Source organism: Leptodactylus fuscus, chromosome 8 (assembly GCF_031893055.1).
Source record: "Leptodactylus fuscus isolate aLepFus1 chromosome 8, aLepFus1.hap2, whole genome shotgun sequence".
Lineage (NCBI taxonomy): Eukaryota > Metazoa > Chordata > Amphibia > Anura > Leptodactylidae > Leptodactylus > Leptodactylus fuscus.
The window spans coordinates 29,507,102-29,529,628 of record NC_134272.1 but is presented as its reverse complement, the minus strand read 5'-3'; the positions used below and the strand labels follow the sequence as shown (position 1 = coordinate 29,529,628).

The 22,527-nt window shown below is 42.0% G+C and overlaps 1 protein-coding gene across 1 annotated transcript in view; it reads left to right on the top strand.

The window, feature by feature from the left end:
- Positions 1-8,102: 8,102 nt before the first annotated feature.
- Positions 8,103-22,527, top strand: part of MPP4 (MAGUK p55 scaffold protein 4) — a 45,501-nt gene continuing 31,076 nt past the window's right edge. Inside the window, exons 1-6 of the mRNA XM_075284378.1 lie at positions 8,103-8,225; positions 14,695-14,809; positions 15,896-16,017; positions 17,654-17,731; positions 19,046-19,126; positions 20,668-20,799. Coding sequence (XP_075140479.1) covers positions 14,728-14,809; positions 15,896-16,017; positions 17,654-17,731; positions 19,046-19,126; positions 20,668-20,799 — 495 coding nt within the window. The 5' untranslated portion in view covers positions 8,103-8,225; positions 14,695-14,727. The remainder of the gene's footprint in view (positions 8,226-14,694; positions 14,810-15,895; positions 16,018-17,653; positions 17,732-19,045; positions 19,127-20,667; positions 20,800-22,527) is intronic.

Here is a 22,527-nt window from a genome sequence, read left to right as displayed (position 1 = left end):
CACAGTAAGCTGAGCTATTCCTGTATACAGGTTTTGGGAGATTTTGAGATATATTAATATTATTTGCCCCATTCAAGCAATAATGTTTATTTGCAATACCTGACTGTATAACAGGTGACACCTTAAAGGGAACTTGTGACATTGAAAATGTAGTTCAAGCTTTGGCAGCATGTTGTAGAGCAAGAGGAGCTTAGATAACATATATAGTTCTGGGCTTAGGAGTCCAGTGGGCGGTCCTTCTCAGTGATTGCACAGTCAGTGATTAGGACCACCCACTGGACTCCTAAGCCCAAAGTAAGAGATTTACCAAAAATAAGTAATAAGTTACACAGACTCTTTTCTGACAAATCTATATATTATTCTGCTTACCTCCTCCTGCTCTAAAACTCACTGCCTGCAGATCTGACTGCATTTATAAGTGGACAGCAATAAATGATTGAGGTTGCTTTTTTATAGTATTTGTCATGATTAGACCCCTCCTTCAATAATGAACTATACCCTACTATAACCGGTGCTTCCAAACTACAGTGACATTGACTTTCATACCCCAAGTCATGCAATAAGCTAGTTATCATATGTTCACATCTGGGCTTTGATTTTCTTTCTTCTGGTTCGTTGAAGGACCAGAATAAAGGACAACTGGTCCCAAAAATGAAGCACACGAGTGATCCCGATGGCTATAATGGAGTCCATCAGGTGTTCTGTTTTTCTTAGGTCAAATCATTAGACAAAAAAAGTTGGGTTTGCAGCACTTTTTGTCCAGCTATTTCTGATAGATCTTTACTATATGGGTAAAAAAAAAACACAGGACAGTAGACCCCACAAAAAAAAATTGACTCACAGGGATGAAGCAAAATCAAGATGACACATAGATGTGAACCATGTCTCTTTATTAACAGATACAAGGCACGACGCGTTTCCGGGAAAAAAAAAACAACTCCCCCTTCATCAAGTGCACAGTGTTACCACCGGCTTAGTTAATCCAAAAGACTGACAGGCTCTCGGATTACCTAAACCCGTGGTAACTCTGTGCACTTGATGAAGGGAAGGTTTTTTTTCTTGAAATGCGTCATGCGCTGTATATGTTAACATGGAGAGGTGTTTCACATCTACGTGTCATCTGGATTTTGCTTCATCCCTGTGAGCGCAATTGGACCACTTTTTTGTGGGGTCTACTGTTCCGTTTTTTGTTTTCCTGGTTATGTGACGTCTATCTATGTGGGCGTAGGATCCGGTTGTTGCCACCCCTATTCTTTGTTCTTTTCCACTTTTTTTCATTGAAGTGAGACTTTTTCAACATTTTTACACTATTGCTGCCCCTCGGTGTCTATTCTTTTTTGTTTCCTTTTGAGCTTTACTAGATGGACACCCTTAACAGATGTGAACATAGCTTTACAATGTTTTAGATGTCATTCATTTATTGTGCAAATTGTAAAGTATTTTTACATACGAGGTGACTGACAATGGCACCTACTTCAGATATAGCTTTAGCTCTTTGGGCTCCGCCAGTTTACTTGCACTGGGGGCCAGTACTCCCGAAACATGGCGGAGCATGCTTGATAGTGGATTGAGGTGACCCACCATTACAGACTATGAGTATAATACTCTATAGGTTACTGTACATACACAACGACTACTGGCTACTGCTGTGGTTTGTGTTTGGCTACGGCTTGTTGTGGTTGTATTTAAAAGCCCAAAACATGACGAAAAATTAGAAACGCGTAACACATTAACCAAAACTCATTAACATTTTGTATAGTAAATGTAAATAATATGTCAATGACTAAACTGAATTGTAACTACATTGTAACAGATTTTATAAAGAGGGTTCATAATGTTTTATTGTTCATTTCGTATAATGTTGTTTTTTTTAATTGATTCAACTGTGCAATCCAGCTGAGGAGGAGTTAAGGGGTTAATTCAGCGAGTGCTGGTTTTTATTTCAAGTAACAGCTACGGCTAACGTGCAATGAAATGTATTAACAATTTCCTTTCTAGTGTTCAGTGTAGAAATCCGGTGATCGTACGCTGAATGGTTGAAAATAAAAGTTTTAAGTCTACCCGTCTTGTCTTGAGGCATAATACTCCTTTTTATTGGCTACGTATACAGCCATATGTGCCACAAAGTATCTTGATGCCAAAAAATTGGCTTCCATGCTCTGAACCACAGTGGTGGTTGACATCTTTTACACTTCCCTCAACAGGGGGAGCGGAGACTTGCTTTAAGCTATGCCAACATTTTGACACGGCATGGCCGCACTGATTTAAATGTAGTAGTATTGTAGGAATATTTATGAGCGTGTGTGCAAGTTTTATTTTGGTGAAATTGTTTGTCTAATTTCACATCTGTCTTAACCACAAAGATGCCGCTGTTATCATTGACCACAGCATCTGATGGGTTAAACTTGTGGGATTGGAGTTATCTCTAATGACAGAACTTGCGATGGGCGTCAGCTGTATAGTGCAGCCCGCAAATACCACAGTGCATTCCTTCCTGTATTACCATGCTTGTTTGTTCACACGAGGTTGAATATCCTGCAGATTTTTATCTATATTTTGTGCTTGGTAAATTCATGGGGTGGGGGAGAACATAAACCTAGGAGGCCCAGAAGTCACTCTCTATACACCAGGGCTAGATATGCTTAAACGGGTTTTATTAAAGATTTTTCAATAAAATACAAAACAATCAAAAAGGAAAAAGTCGAGCAACAATGAAACACTATAGAAATCAGTGGGCTGGGAAGCCAAAAAGACCCCCCTCCGCATGAATCAAATACAGCCCAACAAAAAGAGGAAAGGGAATAAGGAGTAGACAAGAAACAGACCAACAAACACAAGACGAAGACAAAGAAACCACAAGCAAGAAGAAAGAAGCAAGAAAGAGAAAGGAGAAGAAAACAGACGGCCATGTTACACTCATGCAAAAGCAGTAGAGAAGGCAGACGATTCCTGGAACAGGACCCAGGGACGCCACCGAAGTTCAAATTTGGAATAAGCGGGAGAGTCTTCCGCCACCAAGGTCTCCATCCGCTGAATAAGAAGGAACTCCTGAAGGAACTCGAGCAGAGAGGGAGGGGTGGGGCTGCGCCAATGTCTTGGAATAACAGCCCTGGCGGCCATGAGAAAGTGCCCCAGGAGGTCCTTCTTAATCTCCGACAACCTGCCAGGGATGACCGACAGAAGTGCCAGCTGGGGAGAAATAGCGACCGAGCGCCCGCTGACCCTGGAATACAAAGAAAACACCGCGTCCCAGAAGGGGCGCAGAACGTCACAATCCCACCAAATGTGCAGCATAGTGCCCCTAGCGGAGCCACAGCGCCAACATAAGTCTGAAACTGCAGGAAAAATCCTATGAAGAAGCACTGGACACCTATACCACCGGGACAGAATCTTGTAATTTCTCTCCTGAGCACTACACGGGAGGGCCAACTTGTGGGAAAGCAGGAAAGACCGATCCCAATCCGCAGATGACAGACCCACAGGGAGATCGGCATTCCAGGCAGCAACGTAGGGAGGGAATTCCGTAGCGACATCCGAAAGGAGAACATCATACAGTAGGGAAAGAGCACGAGGGGGGGGGAGTCTGTCGCCCAATATAAGATTCTAAGGCTAAGGATGGAGAAGAGAGACGAGAGGCGAGCGAGAACCGCTTCAAAAAGGACTGGAGTTGGGTGTACTCCAACCACGACAGGCGCAGATCAGAGTGAGAGCTACAGAGCTGGGCAAAAGGAAGAAGCGGAGAATCACCCGCCACCTCCTGAAGACGAGTACCACTCTCACTGTCCCAACAGAGGAACCGGTCAACAGAGTGTCCAGGGGGGAACATAGGGTTGTCAAAAAGGGGGGTCAAAGGGCCCGGGACACGGGCCAAGCGGCCAGAAGAGCAGACCAGATCCCACACCTTCAGGAAGTGCGAGGGGAGAACGTAAAGGCCAGGGGATTTGGGACGAAAGTGCGGCGGAATCCACGGCCAAGCAGATAGCGAAGATGATATCAGATCGAATTCAATGGAGACCCACTGCTTATCATAGCGACGGAATTGCCAATCAAACAGGCGAAGCAGAACCGAGGCACGATAGTAAAGGCGCACATCAGGGAGGCCAACGCCTCCCCTGGATTTACGCCTGACAAGAGTACGGACCCCAAGTCTGCTCCGAGAGGAGCCCCATACAAACCTCCCAAACAAGGACTGTACCCGGGCCAAAAAAGCGCGTGGGAGAGGGATGGGAAGGGCCTGGAATAAGTACAGGAACCGGGGAAGGACATCCATCTTAAGGGCATGAATTCGGCCAAACCAGGAGGGGAGACGAGCACCATAAGAACGTAGGTCAGTAGTAATGGTTTCCAGAAGTGGGAGGTAATTAAGTTGGAAAAGGGAAGCAGGATCAGGGGAAATGTGGATCCCTAAGTATTTAAAGGAGGAAGGTTGCCACCTAAAAGGGAAAGATTGCGCCAAGAATGCAGCTTCAGAAGGGGGGAGCGAGACATTAAGAGCCTCACTCTTAGATAGATTGACTTTAAAATTACTAAGGGCACCAAAACGGGAAAACTCGCGTAAAACAGCCGGAAACGACACCCGCGGTTCGGAGACATATAGTAGAAGGTCGTCCGCATATAGCGCCGCTTTAACCACCCGGGACCCTAACTGAATACCGTGGATATCTGGACAACGGCGTAACGCCACCGCCAGATGCTCCATCACCAAAGCAAAGAGCAACGGCGAGAGGGGGCAACCTTGGCGGGTACCATTACGGACCGGAAAGGAATCCGAGATCACTCCGTTCGCCCGAATACGCGCCGACGCATTCCCATAGAGAGCTAGGATCTTGCCCAGAAAACCTGAGCCAACACCAATCTGTGCCAGAGTCTCCCGAAGAAATCCCCAATGGATACGATCGAACGCCTTTTCGGCATCAATCGAAAGCAAGCAAAGAGGAACCCTAGAAGAACGGGCTACGGAGATGGCAAGAACAGTTTTACAAATATTATCCCGCGCTTCCCGACCCGGGATAAAGCCGACCTGATCACTATGAACCAAAGCGGGCATGAAGGGAGAAAGGCAATTCGCCAATAATTTCGCATATAATTTCACATCTATATTAATTAAGGAAATAGGCCGGTAACTTCCCGGGCATACAGGATCCTTACCCGGCTTAGGAATCACAGTGATCAGAGCAGACAAGGATTGCGCAGAGAACGGAGACGAATCCCCCACACACACCAGGGCTAGATAATCTTCTTTGATCTCCTTTCTGACTTCCTTTGATGGCTTGCATCATTTATGCATCCTAAATGTATCTGCCCTCTGGTGAGCTGGAATGACTAGATTTATCACACACTGCCATCCACTGTCCAAAAGTAGAAAATTACAGGGGTTGTCGATGACATAGCAAACTGAACACTGATGACTTGTCCACACAGAGAGCTCTGGACACTGTATACAGCTTCCTATCCTTACAATGTAGTGGTGACGCTGGGAACTGCAGAACTGGTTCCGGCTGTATACAGTACCTGGTATACATCTTACAGCTTCTGGCAGGCAAAATGGCTAATCCTGCTGTCAAATCCTGACTAGGGTTGAGCGATTGTGTTCAGAAAAGATCAGATTCCGATCGGCGATCGAGAAAATTTCACGATCGCCATCGGAATTCCGAAAACGATCTTTTTAGGTGGGATCGAGATCGGTGATTATTTCCCACAATGCTTTGCTACTGGCCAAGCATTGTGGGAAAAGTCAACAATGTTAGCCTTCACACTGAGTATACGCTCTGCTCATTCTGAGCGGAGTGTATGCTCAGTGTGAAGGCTCCGCTGAGGTTCCATAGGAATGAATGGAAGCAGCCGGCACACAGCCTTAACCCCCTGCGTGCAGGCTGTGTCCATTCATTCTAATGGGAGACTAGCTAACATCTATAGTAGTTACTTACCTGCAGAGATGGCTGGTCCGGTGCCTGGTGTTCTCGTTCTTCGCCTCGCTGGCCCCGCCTCCCAGGTTAGTGTTTAAAGAGCTAGGAAGAAGGCAGGGCTTGTGGCTTAGGAGAGTGTGGGCGGGTACAGGGCGGGGAGACGTGACATCTCCCCTCCCAGTACCCGCCCACACTCTCCTAACCTGGGAGGCGGGGGCAGCGAGGCGAAGAAGAACGAGAACACGGGGCACCGGACCAGCCATCTCTGCAGGTAAGTGGACACCAGGGGGGACTAAGTAGCCAGAGGATTAAAAAAAAATCCTCTGGCCACTTAGTGATTAAAAAAATTACTACACAGCGTGGATTCAAACAAAGCGTTCAATTGTTAGATTCCATGCTGTATAGTGAATAGGATTGTTTTTAAAATCTGATCTCCGATTAGTAAAAAAAATCTCATTGACTTGCATTGGGATCGGAATTGGTATCAAGATCGGGTTCAAATGAAAAATGATCGGAAATCGGATTTCAAAATCGATCCTGAAAAGTCAAGATCGGCTCAACCCTAATCCTGACCGATCTGATACAAATGACCAACCATGTGGTCATGTCTTTAGTGTTCATCCTGGCTAGGTGCTGGACAATGTCTTTAACTCTTCCATGTCAAAAATTTAAGTTGATGGGCAGCATAAAAACAAGGAGGGATTCTGTGAGGGAAACTTTGGCACTCTAGGGGGCACAATTACTATGTGATGGGGCATCGACAGATTATGGAAATTATTAGAAACTTGTACACACATACATGTTTAGACAAGTTTTCATTGGGGGTAATGTATGAAATGCAGGCACTCTATAGAATGCCTGGCGTTTTTAGACAATGTACGAAATGAGAGAATCGTTCTGTACTTTGCCTAGGCATTTTATAGAATACCCAATGCTATTTAGGCAAAGTATGAAAAAGCAAAATAGAATCAGAATGCCATTTCCAAAACACATTTATTAAAATGACAATGTAAGTTGTACAAAACCAAAAATTTATGAAAGGCCAAATTGTTGCCTTACTTAAGGGAAACAAAACTTTCCACCAAAAAAACTAAGAAATTCAAATGAACCTACTGGTTGCAACATGGGAAGCTTCCATGTCCTCTCCGACCCTCCAGCTTGCTCCTCCTCCCGCCCCCCCTTCCATATTTTCCTTCACAAACAAAACCGAACTAAAACACCTGATGCAACGGCAGAGCAGAGAAGACCGTTGGGTATCATGCTAGAAGCAAAGCGCGTGCGAGAGAGAGGGAGATCATCAGAGATGTTGCTGCTGAATGAAGTGTAAGCGCCGGAGGCACAGAGAGAGACACCGTCGTCTGTATTGCGCAGAAGCGGCTTCGTGCTAGAAGTGAAGCGAGAACGAAGGTAGCTCGCCTAGCATTTCATACTTTGCTGGCTTCTCGTTGGCATTGTATAGAATGCCTAGGCAATATGATGAATCATTTCATACATTGCCGCTACTTTTAGGCATTCTATAGAATGCTGGATTTCATACTTTGCCGGTGACATATACACTACTGACTACACTATGTATAGTTGCTGCTGCCCTCAAGAAGGATGACGTCCCGGTAGCTTGAGCTGCAATAAAATGAGAATTTAAAAAATAAATAAATAAATAAACAGTCATGAAACCAGAAGAAAGTTTTGGTAATTGCTGTAGCCCTTGTAGCTTGCAGGGCTGTGGTCATTGATCTGAGACCTTGGAATCTTATGCTACGAGAACATGGAAGAAGTAAATCTGTCCAGCTTTCTTCTTTAAAATAATCCTATAGCATTGAATTGACCCTTTCTAGAGATAAGCAAACTTGTTAATAACTAACCTAGTTCAACACAAATTTTGCTAAAGTTGTGCTTTCTAATGAGACATAAACCTCTACATTCATCTTGGGCAAACTTGGAATCTGGCATTTTACCAAACAAAAGAGCCAACTGGTTACAATATGTTGAGGTTTTTTGGTTTCTTGTATGAATGAGATGGAGATGTGTGTGTGTACACACATGTATGTGTGTGTTCAGTGTATACTCCTTCATTCATGGCTATACCATTGCTACATATAGACGACTGCCTACTTGGTGTCTCCTGCTACATTGTGTAAGCTGCCCTGTGATATAAAAGCACAGCACTGGGGCTTTAGACAAAGCTGATTATGTCCTCCCTGCCTCGCTCTCTGTTGAGGAGGATGTGATGGGATTAGCCAGGTTGTTCCTGATGACACTTTTCACACAGGTCTACGTGAAGCTGGAGGGAAATGGTGTCTCATCTTGTTCTTCATCCAGGTAAGATTTTAACATTTAATTACAGACAGGGCCGTGCCATCTTTGAGTGGAAAATCCACGTAGTAAGAGGTAAGCGGTGCAGGGGAGGTCGGGGGCTTGTCAGTGTAAGAAATTAGGTAACATAGCCATTCAGTAACAGGAGGGAAAGATGTATCAATATAATATGTGAGATTACAAGAAAACTAGAGCAAGTAACAAAGCGGCACAAATATAACAGGTAAAGTCTGCTCAGTACTGTGGTCACACACGTGAGGAACATGGCAAAAACCATTTTATTTTTATCGCAATAACTTATTCTGCAGCTCTTTACAAATCAGAGAGAACATGAACAGACGAACATATATATTACAGTGTAGCACAAGAATTACCATATCAAACAATAGGAGGGCCCTGCTTAGCATCTAGGACACGAGGTAAGAGGGCTTCTAAAGCTGACAATTTTGTTTGCTAAGGAATGGACTACTGAGATGTATAGTGAAGGAAATAATTATTTGATCCCTTGCTGATTTTGTAAGTTTGCCCACTGACTAAGACATGAACAAGGGTCGGTTAATTTTAAGAGTAAGAGATAGAATATCAAAAATAAAATACAGAAAATCACATTGTATAAATCTTATAAATATTTGATCCCTTTCTAATCATTAAGAGTTCTGGCTCCTACAGACCAGTTATTTCTTATATTATCACCTGTATAAAAGACCCCTATCCACAGACTCCATGAATCAGTCAGACTGTAACCTCTACAACATGGGCAAGACCAAAGAGCTTTCTAAAGATGTCAGGGCCAAGATCATAGACCGGCACAAGGCTGGAATGGGCTACAAAACCACAAGACACTGGGTGAGAAGGAGACAACTGTTGGTGCAATAGTAAGAAAACGGAAGAAATACAAAATTACTGGCTGACATTGATCTGGGGCTCCATGCAAAATCTCTCCTTGTGGGGTATCCATGGTCATGAGGAAGGTGAGAGATCTAGCCTAAAACTACACAGGGGGGAACTTGATAATGATCTCAAAGACGCTTGGACCACAGTCACCAAGAAACCCATTGGTATAACGTTACGCCATAATGGATTAAAAATCCTGCAGTGCCCACAAGGTCCCCCTGCTCAAGAATGCCCATGTGCAAGCCCGTCTGAAGTTTGCCAATGAACACCTGGATGATTCTGGGAGTGATTGGAAGAAGGTGCTGTGGTCAGATGAAACAAAAATTAAGCTCATTGGCATTAACACAACTCACCGTGTTTGGAGGAAGAGAAACGCGGCCTATGACTCAAAGAACACCGTCCCCACTGTCAAGCATGGAGGTGGAAACATTGTGTTTTGGGGGAGTTTCTCTGCTAAGGGCACAGGACTACTTCACCGCATCGATGGGAAAGTGGATGGAGCCATGCACCGTAAAATCCTATGTGACAACCTCCTTCCCTCCGCCAGGACATTAAAAATGGGTCATGGCTGGGTCTTCCAGCAGGACAATGACCCAGAACATACAGCCAAGGCAACAAAGGAGCGGCTCAAAAAGAAGCACATTAATGTTATGGAGTGGCCTAACCAGTCTCCAGACCTTAATCCCATAGAAAACTTATAGAGGACACTGAAGCTCTGAGTTGCCAAGTGACAGCCTCAAAATTAGAGAAGATCTGCAGAGAGGAGTGGACCAAAATTCCTGCTGCTTTGTGCGCAAACCTCATCATCAACTACAAGAAGCGTCTGACTGCTGTGCGCGCCAACAAGGGTTTTGCCACCATTAAGTCTCGTTTGACAGAGGGATCAAATACTTATTTCTCTATGCAAAATGCAAATACATTTATAAAATTCATACAATGATTTTATTTTTGTTCTATCTCTCACTAATAAAATTATCCTAGCGTTAAAGTTATAGACTGTTCATGTCTTAGTCAGTGGGCAAACTTACAAAATCAGCATGGGATCAAATACTTATTTCCTTCACTGTAGATACTGCAGATGGTTGTTTGCAGCTGGACAATGAGAAATCGGTCATGCTGGATCCTTTCAAGTGACTGCCACCCATAAATAAGTGATTGACATGATCATCATCTTCTGGTTGATCATCAGCCAACTTTTTTTTTTTCTTTAAAAAAAATTAAGCTGCACCCCGATTGTTTAGATGTTGATGTTGGTAGCCTTCATATGGATGTTCCTGCTATCCTCAGTCCAATGATGACTGTTGGCTCACAAAGTCTTTAAATTATAAATTCAGATAAAAGTCTATGGAAAGGTGAAGAGAAAGGAAGAATCCCACAAGAGAGAAGCAAAGAAACACAGGCTGCTGGTGCAAATTGTAAGTTTAAGGGTTGGGGTTTTTTTTTGTTTTTTTTTAACACATTGATCACCTGTCCTTAGGACAGACCATCAATATAAGATCAGTCCCATACCCAGGACCTCCGCTGATGAGTGGTTTGAAGGGCTTCAGTGAGCTCGTTTCTCTCCTCAGGGAAGTGACATCACATCCATGGGTCACATGACTGTGCTGCAACTCCGTCCCAAGCACGTCCACTAGACAATGTATGGCAATGTACTGGGCAACAAGTGAAGAGATCATACCACTTGTCTAAATGACATATACCTTTGAATCAGCTGAATGGTGGGGGGGGTTTCTGGGTCTTGGACCCCCAACATTCTAATACTGATGACCTATCTTAAGGATGTGAGATCAATATCAAGCCACTTTGTGGTGTCTTTTTTATGCTGCATGCAATGACTGATAGCATATGGACCCATTTATTGTAATGGCCACATACAAGAGGCTACAGTTTATATGGGATCCATTTGGGAACTGTAGGACTGAGTCACAGTTTGAGAAATCTATGTTTTAGTTACTCACAAACGCTAAGTGTCTGGGGGGTAGTAGTGTCCTGAGCTCCCGCTCTAATCCCATATTTACAGTCCTATATTAGTGAATCGAGTGGTGGTCATGCATGTGCAGTACTGCTCTATTTACACTCGGGGGGTGGGGGGAACCCGCTCATTAGTATCTGATCACTAGACGTTCCAACAGTCCGACTGAAGAGAATTAGGATGGATACAAACGATACAAAATGGATACAAAGATCAGGCGGTCACCAAACCCAGCATATAAACCCAGTCCTGCAAAACAATAGGTTAAAGGAGTTTTCCAGGGCAAGTTTATTTTTAAAAAAGGTTTGTTACTGCTATTAATGGGTTAATAAGTGCACCCAAATACCTTTAGCAGTGTTTTGAGTGATTTCTGGGTTTCTCTGGGAGCTCTTGGCATCTTCTGCATTTGTTTACCAGGTGTAGCTTCCTGCTGTCTTACCCTACAACTACCATGATGCATTGCTCTTCACTTAGATCCCCCTCCCTATCTCACTCCCTTACACCCCCTCCCTGTTTCCCTAGTTAGCCTGCCCACTACTAGCCCTTCCCAACTAATTCATGTCGTGTCGGGCCCGGATCTAGAGGAAATAGTAAGTACAATTGAGCTTGGTGGGGATGAGGCCTTTACACTGGTCTAACAGGTCAGGATATGGATTAAACTGAAGACCTGTTAGATCAGTGAAAAAGTGAATAATGTTACATGATCTACAAATATTACCGAAAACCTATATACGGTAATATAGAAAAAAAAGATATATTAGAAAGTTGCATGGAGGACTTAGTTGTAAATTGTTGATTTATCCTGGACAACCCCTTTAAGGTTATCTGAATCAAATGTTTTTCCCCTGTGAATTGGTGCCTCTTTTATCAAGATTCAGCCATTTCTCTCAAAATGCAAATGAGCTTTTTTGAAAAAAAAAAAAGGGCTTTGCCGTTACTCTAAGGCCCCATTCACACGGGGAGCGAATTGGCAGGTTTTGGTCCCGAGAGTGACGCCGCGCATGGGCAGTACTGCTGTGTTGCTTGGCTGGTCCAGGCCACATTTACTGCCCTCGACACTTTCCTAAAATTAGGGGGTGGTGAGGGGGTTTGCTTTGGGTGGGGCCACCAGACCAGCAAGATTTATGACTATTTTTATCTATTTTCCTGCATAAACGCTGGCACAGATATCAAAGCAGGAACGCGGTTGTGCTGGAGGTACGCCTTGTCATAAATCATCTGCATCCCCTGGAGGCACTTGGATTACCAAGATCAGCAAACTAAATAAATGGCGGTCTGGATAATCCCCTCCTTCACCCCCCATATTGTCCATAATTTGGCTAATTTCCACTCAAGAACAGCCCTAGGACAATGTAGGACATATACAGAGAAGTACTGACTTGTACTGATGTGAATAAAGCACTTTGGTTATGATTGGTAGCTCCTATTTAGCTCCAGCATCAGACTAAGCCTGATTCTGCTACAATCATTCACTCCTCCTCTCCCCTCTCTATAGACTTCTGTATATATGGGTAATGAGTCATGTGACTGCATTCCATTGGCTGTGTTATTGATTTATGCAAAGTTTGTCAGTGCCTATTTAAGCTGCAAGTGGAAGTTTATTACCCGTAATTCAGTAAATAATTTTACTATGTGCAGTAATGCTCATGGCATCAACATGGTCCACAGGGCTGTACAAAGAATACTTGCAAACACAGTAGATATAAGAACATGAAGACACAAGGAACAGATTTCCACCTTCAGATCTGGGGTTAGGAGGTCGTTCATGTTCTGTTGTAACTAACGTAAATAACATTAAATGTTAAGGAGATTAACCCTTCTTAAAAAAGAGCAGGAACAGTGATTAAGATTTTCCTAGCTAAAGTCATCTTTGCAGTGGGTGCTAATAAAGCTGCTGATGTCATACGGGATGTGGGGTCAGTACTTTGCATTGCTTACTGTACAAGAGTCAGTTCATTTACAGAAAGGGTCATTGGTATTGGAGGATTTAGGACCTAAATTTTAGGTGAACAAGCAGCGGAGGGGCAGGAGGAGCAACAGTGGACTAACAAGGAAAGCGACGCCCTAATTGGACTTGCAAGTTCATCTGTAAATTAAAAGCACTGATCTCTCTAAAAGGGAGTATCGGACTCTCAAAGTGTGTCAGCCTACGTAAACCCAAGAGCGCCTGCGCACCACTTTATCAGTTCGGGTCTGATGGTGTATTGGCGTGTCTTCTGAAGGGCAAGCTAACCCACCACAGCCATATAATTCTCTTTTGATCTACCTAAGTTGCCTCTCATGTCTCGCTTTCAATGCTGAACCACTTTTCTCCATTTTATGGACTTGCACCTTATGAATTATGCCACAGTGTTGCCAACGTGTAACTTTGCTTGTGGCAGGAGTTGTGGCTTGTTTGCATTCTGAGGCTTGAGAAAGCGCACATAGCTGCGCGAAACGGCTGTTGCCTACTTGCCTATATGCTTCTTTCCCTCCCTGCACTACTTGTTTTTAAACTACATTGTTACTTCAATAAAAGAGTATTTTATGAAGATGAGCCTGGATGTGGGTGAGTGCCCTTCCTAATTTTTCTACATTTTTCCAATTGTGTTCGTAACCCACAGTGTTGATATGTTGATCTGGTTAAAAGGACACAAAGACTTGCACTTGTGAGAGACCACAATATGCTCGGATTCTGCTCTTATGCCGATATAGTCTGAAATAACCAGTTCTGTTACAACAATTGTGTATTTTATCATTGACAAATTGCCCTACTACAGTGTTCCCCACACAAGCAATGACTACATTGCAGAGATTGGGTTTATTGGGCCACCCTTATACAATGATAACAATAAAAGCTACTATACAGTTATTTATTATTTTAACATTTTGTAATATTCTTCATTAACCTATCTAACTTCCTTTTAAAAGAAAACAGGCTCTAAAATTCTGTCTGGCAACTCTAACTGAGCTGTTACTGGGAAATTCGAACACATTTGTATTGGAAGTATATAGAGCTCTAGCATGAGCCAAAGTCACTGTAAACGGCTGTATCTACAGTTATATACAACCTAAAAAAATGCTTTTAATTAGTACTGAAATCTCAGCTTTCATTTGATACAAAAAAAACCTTGTTCTAGGTTCTATAAAACCAGAGTTACAGCCATTTCAAGCTTGGTAAATGCTACAGCTCTACATATTACATTGGGTACAGATGTACAGGACAAAACGCTCCCTAGCAATGCTCGAAGCATTACTAATGCGAACTGTACAAGCTCTTTTCTATTAGAAGAAAGTTAGGTTAATTAAGTATATTACAAAAATATATATCAAACGCCCTCTCGTACAATAGCGAAAAGTGGTCAATATAGATGGAAAGCGGGACCTCAAAAGAATCCCCTCTGTTAAACTAAAGAAATCCCAACATGACACTGACTGCTTGATTTTAGCAGTCCATACTGTCCACATCTTTTACATTACATGTCTTCAGAGTGAGAAAATTGGAACTCCGACTATGGAATTAGAATACATACAAGAGTCGCTGCTCTTATTGCCCTTTCCAGCTTATCTGTGTATATGACTATATACTGTATTTATATATACTCTGGTTTTCTCTTATTTATTTTACAGTTCACTCACAATTGCTTTGATTCCTTTGTTTGGATGGTTCATCCACAGAAAGCTGGGGAGTCTTTGAAAATGAGGGAGACCATGGAAATGAATCCCGGATGTCTTCAAGAAAATGGTATGAGGTCATCTGTTATAATATTTATAATACATATAATATATTATATATAATAATTATTTTCGATTGTGAGTTCTTAAGGGCATATAATTAGTGTATGAGGCCGTTATCATTAACTCCTTCATACCCTATGATGTAATAGTAAGTGATGGGTGAAGTGTTAACACAACATGACATACTAGGAGCTGGCACCATCGCTAGAGGATGTCGGCAGTATTACACAGTTGGCATTCAGCTCTAACAACGGAAAGTGGTAAAAACATTGTTTACAGCTGTTTAACCCATTCATTGATGAGTGGCATCTGAGGGATCTCTTTGTGCCTCCTCCTCCTCCCTTTCGAAACCCCCATGATGCAATTGTAAAGTGCTGGTGAGTTGTCATGGCGGGAGTGGGGGGCCCACACATCACGATCACAAGTAAACCTATAAACCTCTTCCTCGAGCAGAGTCTTACAGGTTTACTTTCTGTTACACTTTGTAAAGTATAGTACATTGCAATACAGCTGTATTGCAATGTACTATACTAGCAATTGTGCCACCTAGAGATCAAGTCCCACTATAGGACTAACTGCAAATGTAAAAAATTAAAAAATAAAATTGTCTAAAGTATTAAATAAAACAACATTAAATAATAATGATAACAAAGCCGTTTTTGTATTAATTTCTGTATCTGTATCAATGGATACTATAGAAATCGGGCTGTATTTATCCTGCATGGTGAAGGCCATAAAAATAAACTAATAAAATTGCTACTCTTTAGACGCATTTCCTCAAAAAATGTGTAAAAATGCCTCCTCCAAATGTCTATTATGGTCTGCTAGATGGACACTGTGTATAAAAAACACCCACATTACAGGTTCTAGCCCTGCCCCGTCAACACAACAATAATTGTCACCAACATAAATTACCATAATGAAGAGGGGAAAATTGATCAAAGGGCAGTTCAAGATGAAAGAGCTGGTCCTCTTATGTTGGGACAACCCTTATGAACCTAAACACTACTACAGGATCCAATATTGTATGTACAGCAAAGGAAAAGTTGTATTACAGAATGACAGCGTCTAACGTGCACATTCATTCTTACAGGTCTCTCTCAGATCCTCACATTGGTACTGGAAGAGCTGGGCCTATTTTACCACAGAGATATTAATGGCATTGGGGTGTTGTACAGTTTGCTCCAGGCCCCATGGCTGCAGTCTTTACTTAAGGTATTTCAGTAATGGCGGTAAAGTATATCTAGTGATGTTCAATAATATAGAAATTCTCACAGCCCACATTTCTGGCTACGATACAAAAGTTGAACTCCATGCACACAACTGTGCAGGGTGCACATGGCCATACATTTGTATCGGAGACCTACGTGTACACAGTATTATTTACCTAGGTAATATAGTATGTGTTGCTAAATTCAACACCATAATATGAAATTTCAGGCCTTTTCTAGTCTGGCAGCTGTATTCCTTAAAGAGGTTTTCCCATATCCTTGTTACAGCAGTTTTGCATGCAGGCTCTTCTTCCCACTTCCTGTATTTCTGCCCCCCTCCTTCCCTCTCGCTGAACGGGAAACTGCAGTATCACAATACTTATGCAGGTCAGATATTCTGCATATGCTTGTATAGGATGGACTCAGTGTTATCTGTGTGTTTACATAGAGAGATAACAGACCAGGCTTTATCAGAAAACTGCAATTAGCTGAACTGATTGTCCTGATTGGCACTGAGTAAGTGACATCACTTGTCCTATCTCACAGGTCCCTGGTTATAGCAACCCTATGTAAACAATGGGAGGAATAAGTTTACATAGCAGGTAAACAAAGCAGCTGTATGCTACCAGTATAGATAGGATCCTTGAGATGGGACAACCCCTTTAAGCAACTCAAAAAATGTCAGCCACTGAAAACCTTTCTAAGGGAACATTCACACAAGATGTAAACTGCAGCAGAAAAGAAATCATTTAAGAGATGGCTACACAATCTGCGTACTGTATAGTACAAGGCGGATTTTGTCACAGTTAAAATCTTTGATGAAAATCTGCAACTTAAATCGGCAAGTCACAGATTTAAAATCCCCCATGTAGATTCCTTTTTGTATTTTTTTTTTTTTTTTTGTGTAGAGTGTGTCAAAGATTTGGTAAAATCTCATCCATTTAGCTGGTACTGTCATGCACTACAGACTTTCCAGCATATCTGACCTGTGTGAATTTACCTTTAAAAGACTTTGTTACCAGGATCCATAATATCCACCCAATAGACAGACAGGATAGGGTCACCTGAAGCAAATGGTGTTTTCTTCTTGAGAATCATTGACGTGTTTTCTAAGACATTTCTGTTTTTGTTAATATGCAAATAAGTTATCTGGAGCAACGATGGAGCTGTCACTTAATTCTTTGGAGCAACGCCAATGCACTAGAGCTCAGGAGCTCATTTGCATATTGACAAAAATGGTAATTCATAACGAGAAAACACTGTTTATTTCAGGCGCCCCCATCTTCTCTATTTACTGGGTTCTGGTGACAGGATCCCTTTAAGAAGACACTTTACATTATATATTGGTAACGCTCTGCTCATTTCATTTCTTGCAGTTCTATAGGTAAAGCTGACCAGATGTGTTAATACTTTATACCAAGATACATTCTTGAGCAATATCATCAACCTCCAATTGTCTGCACATAAGGCAATCCAGGCTTATCCCATAAATCCCCCATTACCGAACTATTTTCCATTCTAAATACAAAATTCCCAGCACAACTTTGTATTATAAGAAGATCAGATGTCACTGCTTCTTGGGGAAGGCTCCTCTCTGCCATCTTGGTGAAGTTCCTTAACGATATTCTCTTTTATTACAGGTGCATGAGTGTCTACATCACTATATAAGAAAGCGTCCTGCGCCTGTTGTACCGAAGGCCCGTGCGTTATGCAGTGAGGTTAGTGAAAGAAATGTTTTCCATGTTGCCCGTTGTACCAGTAGGTTACAGTGCAGTAGTTATAAGATAGCCATATATCCTATATCACTCTCCGCTCAACACTTATTGGGCCGGTGGCTATTCCTCCTGATGCCATTCCACCATATGCATGAGCACTTACCTAGGCAGAGCATGCGTATTCTCAGTAGACATTAGATACGCACAACAGTTTATATCCCATGAGAATAATCTAGCGGTCAAACCCAAAAATGTTGCTATGACGTTTCACTGTGTTATGTCCTGTAGTTATGGACGGGTATGTCTTTTCTTAAAGCCTTCCTCCAATTATAAATCACTTTCCATATGAATAGTATATCTGAATATATACAACTTTGTAATATATCTTATTAAATCAATCTGTTTCTTTCTTCACTTATTAGGCCGCACTCCTCCTCCTTATAGTAACTCAGCCTATGTATAGAGAATCTGTCTCTGTATTCATCTCGCACACAGACGTCTATGACTAGTTTGATTAATTGATTAGAATTAATTGACTACTTTATTCTGCTGGAATCATGTCTTGAAAGACTGCAGTACCATAGCCGAATGTGTTTTCCCATCAAACTCCTCCTCCTCCTCCCCTCTTCATAGACTTCTATGCAGTGAGTCATCAAAATAGATTATTGATACTGCCACCCATGTCTAGTACCTGTATCCAAGTCTATATTCATAGAGCTCATAATATTATAGAAGAGAAGGGAAACTATGGGCCGTAGGTGAGGGGGGGGGGGGGGATTATATGAAGCTGAGGAGGCATTGTCACAGAAGACCTAAAGCAGAAGAATGGAGGGGGGGCATTGATGAATCTGAGATCACATGATAGCGCACAATAGTATCTGCAGGCAGCAGGGAATGACCTCCTGTTTGCACAGCAATCTATGCTACAAAAAAAGAGGTCACTCTCTAATCATGTGACTGCAGGATAAGGAAGGACATTGTGGGTAGCAAACTATTACTACTCAGATGATGGACTCTCAGACACTAAAATCTGAAAAAAAATAAAAAAAAATTGTCCATTTAATAAGATATATTACCTTCTTAGTTTCTTATATTCATTTCTACTATTTATTGAAAAGTATTTTTTACTCCAAAGATACTGATAGGAAATTGTGTAGATTGTGAGCCCTATATGGAACAGTGATGTCAATGTCTGTAAAGTGCTGCGGAATATGATGGCGCTATATAAGTAATGTAAATAAATATGAAATAATAAATTTACAAATTACATATAAAAAAATAAATATATATTATAAAAAATTATTATTTGTTCCTCAGGTGGTAGATATGCTGCGTGAGTCCCCACCTTCTGCTGACTCTCGTGAATTAAGACGCCTTCTGCGAGGCCCACACTTTAAGGCAAGGCATTTTCTAGGTTTGCTTGCTTGTTGTCTAATTGCACTTGGATATGATGGATATTACTAAATATATAAAAAACATAAAAAAGTACTAGATGGGGGGAGCTGGGCTAAAATTATTTGTGGTTATTTAGAGTGGAGAGTGAAGCCCCGCCAGGAGAAGACACCCCCCCCCCCCCACACACACACACACACACACGCACACACAACCTAAAGCCCTTTTTACCTTATTTGCATAAGAATTAAACATTGATTTTCATGAAAATGGAGCCGCAATGCAGAATAAGAAAGACATATTTGGAAAGTGTAGAAACAGTCCTACAAGATACTGCCATTTGTTTGATAGTGATCTTTCTGCAGGCAGACTCCCTTTTAACCCTTAAGTACTATCATGGTGTCTATCATAATGATATGTGTATGATAGTGGTGCAGTGGCATAACTAGGAATGGTGGGGCCCCGTGGCGAACCTTTGACATGCCGCCCCCCCCCCCCCCCGACCGACACCTGCCGAAGACCCCGACTGCCCCCTCCCTTCACACACACATTCCTGCGCTCTCTATTATTCCCGTTAGTGGCCCCTGTACACACTATTATGCCCCATAGTGGCCCTTGCACATTGTATTATAACCCGTAGTGGCCCCTGCACACACTATTATAACCCATAGTGGCCCCTGCACACAGTATTATCCCCCATAGTGGCCCCTGCACACACTATTATAACCCATAGTGGCCCCTGCACACAGTATTATAACCCATAGTGGCTCCTGCACACAGTATTATAACCCATAGTGGCCCCTGCACACAGTATTATAACCCATAGTGGCTCCTGCACACAGTATTATAACCCATAGTGGCCCTTGCACACAGTATTATAACCCATAGTGGCTCCTGCACACAGTATTATAACCCATAGTGGCCCTTGCACACAGTATTATAACCCATAGTGGCTCCTGCACACACTATTATGCCCCACTGTGGACATTCATAAACAATTATTATAGTCTGGGGTCTTTTCAGACCCCAGAGTATAATAATCAGAGACCGAGAGGGGATACAAACATAAAAAAACAATGTTATTTTCTTATCCCCGGCTCCGCTGCAGTCCTCGGTGGTGTCGGCCTTCTTCAATGACGTCCAGAACGTCACATGACCCGGGTCATCACATGACCGGGACCTGCGTCCCGGGTCATGTGACGTCAGGGAGCGTCCAGAAGTAGGCCCGATCCTGCCTGGAGCATGGGAAGGTAAGTAATATGGTTTTTTATGTTACTTTACCTTCCCTGGACCTCCGATCATTTTACTCGAGGGCCTAAAAAGACCCCTGAGTATAATAATGATGTTTGTTGGGGCCGTGGCGTCACTTACTGATCCCGGCCCCTGCCTCTGTAGTGGTGTATGATAGACACCATGGTAGTACTTAATGGTTAAGCTGCATGCACAATGACAAGCAGAAATGCATCACTAAAGACTGATATAAGGAAACATTTATGGGTCCTATCCTACCGCCTGTGTATGTATAATAACTTTGTTTAATTTCCCAGGCACTGCTGTCTGCCCATGATACAGTGGCACAGAAAGATTATGAGCCCATCCTTCCTCCACTACCAGAAAACATCCCTGAGAATGAGGAAGCAATGCGAATCGTGTGCCTGGTGAAAAACAAGCAGCCTCTGGTAAGCAAAAATGGATATGGAAAACTGCAATATATACATACTTTACATATGTTTCAGAGGGATTTTTATGGACATATGTAAAATTAGTCAGTGCTGCGCTTTTCATATTTGCCACTAGGTGTCCTTAAGTCAGCAATACAAGACTGTCTTGGTTTGCAGCTGCTGTAAAGGGATCTTAGCAGTGACATATCACTAGTAGAGAAAGTATTTAATATAAAAAGCGCTAAAATTACATCAGCAAAGAAAAACACCACCATTCCTAAAATACTCTTTAGACCAGTGTCCTCTGTATAAGTTTTCAATATTGTAATATTTTCACATTTATTATAGTTATTATGTGATATCATTCTGGCTATTTCATTGTACTGCTAAGGAATAATGGATATGAAAAAAAAACTTTGACTTTGTATCTGAAGTTTTGTTTGGCAAAGAGCTTTGACCATTATTTGACTTCACTGTTGGGTTGGTCCTTAAGGAATCTCAACTATTCTTAGAATTCGCAGCAGAATAATATGTTAATAAGAAAATCCCAAGGTCTGTTGGTGCTCACTGTAGGATGAGATCAGATTCAAGGGGTTTCACAGAAAATCTTGTGTCAACTATTATACTGTGTGTTCTATAGTCTAGAAATATTGGGGTTCATGTTGGATGGGTTTATAGACAGGAACAGTATTAGATAGTGATTGGTAGAGTGGGAGAATTTCACTTAAAAAATTGAAGACTTTTGGCCATTTTTATTGTTTCACTACAACTAAAATAAAAAAGGGAATTTTGCAAATTGCCTTTATGAAGAATCTCCTCCAGTCTTGTATGGAGATCTAGCTAGATGCCAAGGCCTTACAGGCCTTTTTTTTGTTGTTGTTATAAAAGATACCCCAGCAGGATTTATATATAAAAAAAAAATTACAAATTTGTACATCGAGCAGTTCTTTACAGCCCATAGACTATGTATAGCTAGGCGTTCTCACTCTTGTACGTCCTTGCAGTTTTAAGGAGCTGCACTAAGTCTGCTATTGCTACAGTCAGAGGCCTTTTGAAGAAGGCAGAGATGGTTTATTACTGTCCCTACTGAACCGATTGCTGTATACAAAGCTATGGGAGCCGCACAATATTGCCTCTCTCTGACATGGAGGTCGCCTGACCGAATAAGAGACTTTTACAGCTGCTGGGTCCTAGAGGACCCAGATCAACGCAGCAGTCTTGGGCAGGAGGCTGTATTCCTCCTGTAACTAGGGCTATAAGTATTAGTCCCAGTTACAGTGGAAATCAGCCCCCCACCCACAATATTATGTTTGGATGCCCCCATAGAACTATTATGACTTTCTGGGGACACAATGTAAAATAAATAAATTAAATAAATAGAAAAGTCAAAATCTAAAAATTAAAGCAAAATAATTTAAAATATAATTTTTTTTTTTTTTTAAAAACGCCAATACCACAGCTTCTAGCCCCAACCCCGATGACAAAGTAAAAATTACCATAACGGGGAGGGAAAAATATTTGAAATTTTTTTTTAGTAGCACTTCGGTGTTTTTTTTTTTTTTTTTAATAGTAAAATGTGAGGCCGAGGGGGTGTAAATGCTGCGGATTGCACATGGCTTTTTACAGTCACTGCAAAGTAGATGGGATTCTAGCCAATTCCATCAACACAGAAAATGTCTGTTTTCAATTTATTTTCACCTGAGACATTAAAAACACAGACATTTTCCCTTCTTTTCCGTTTTATAT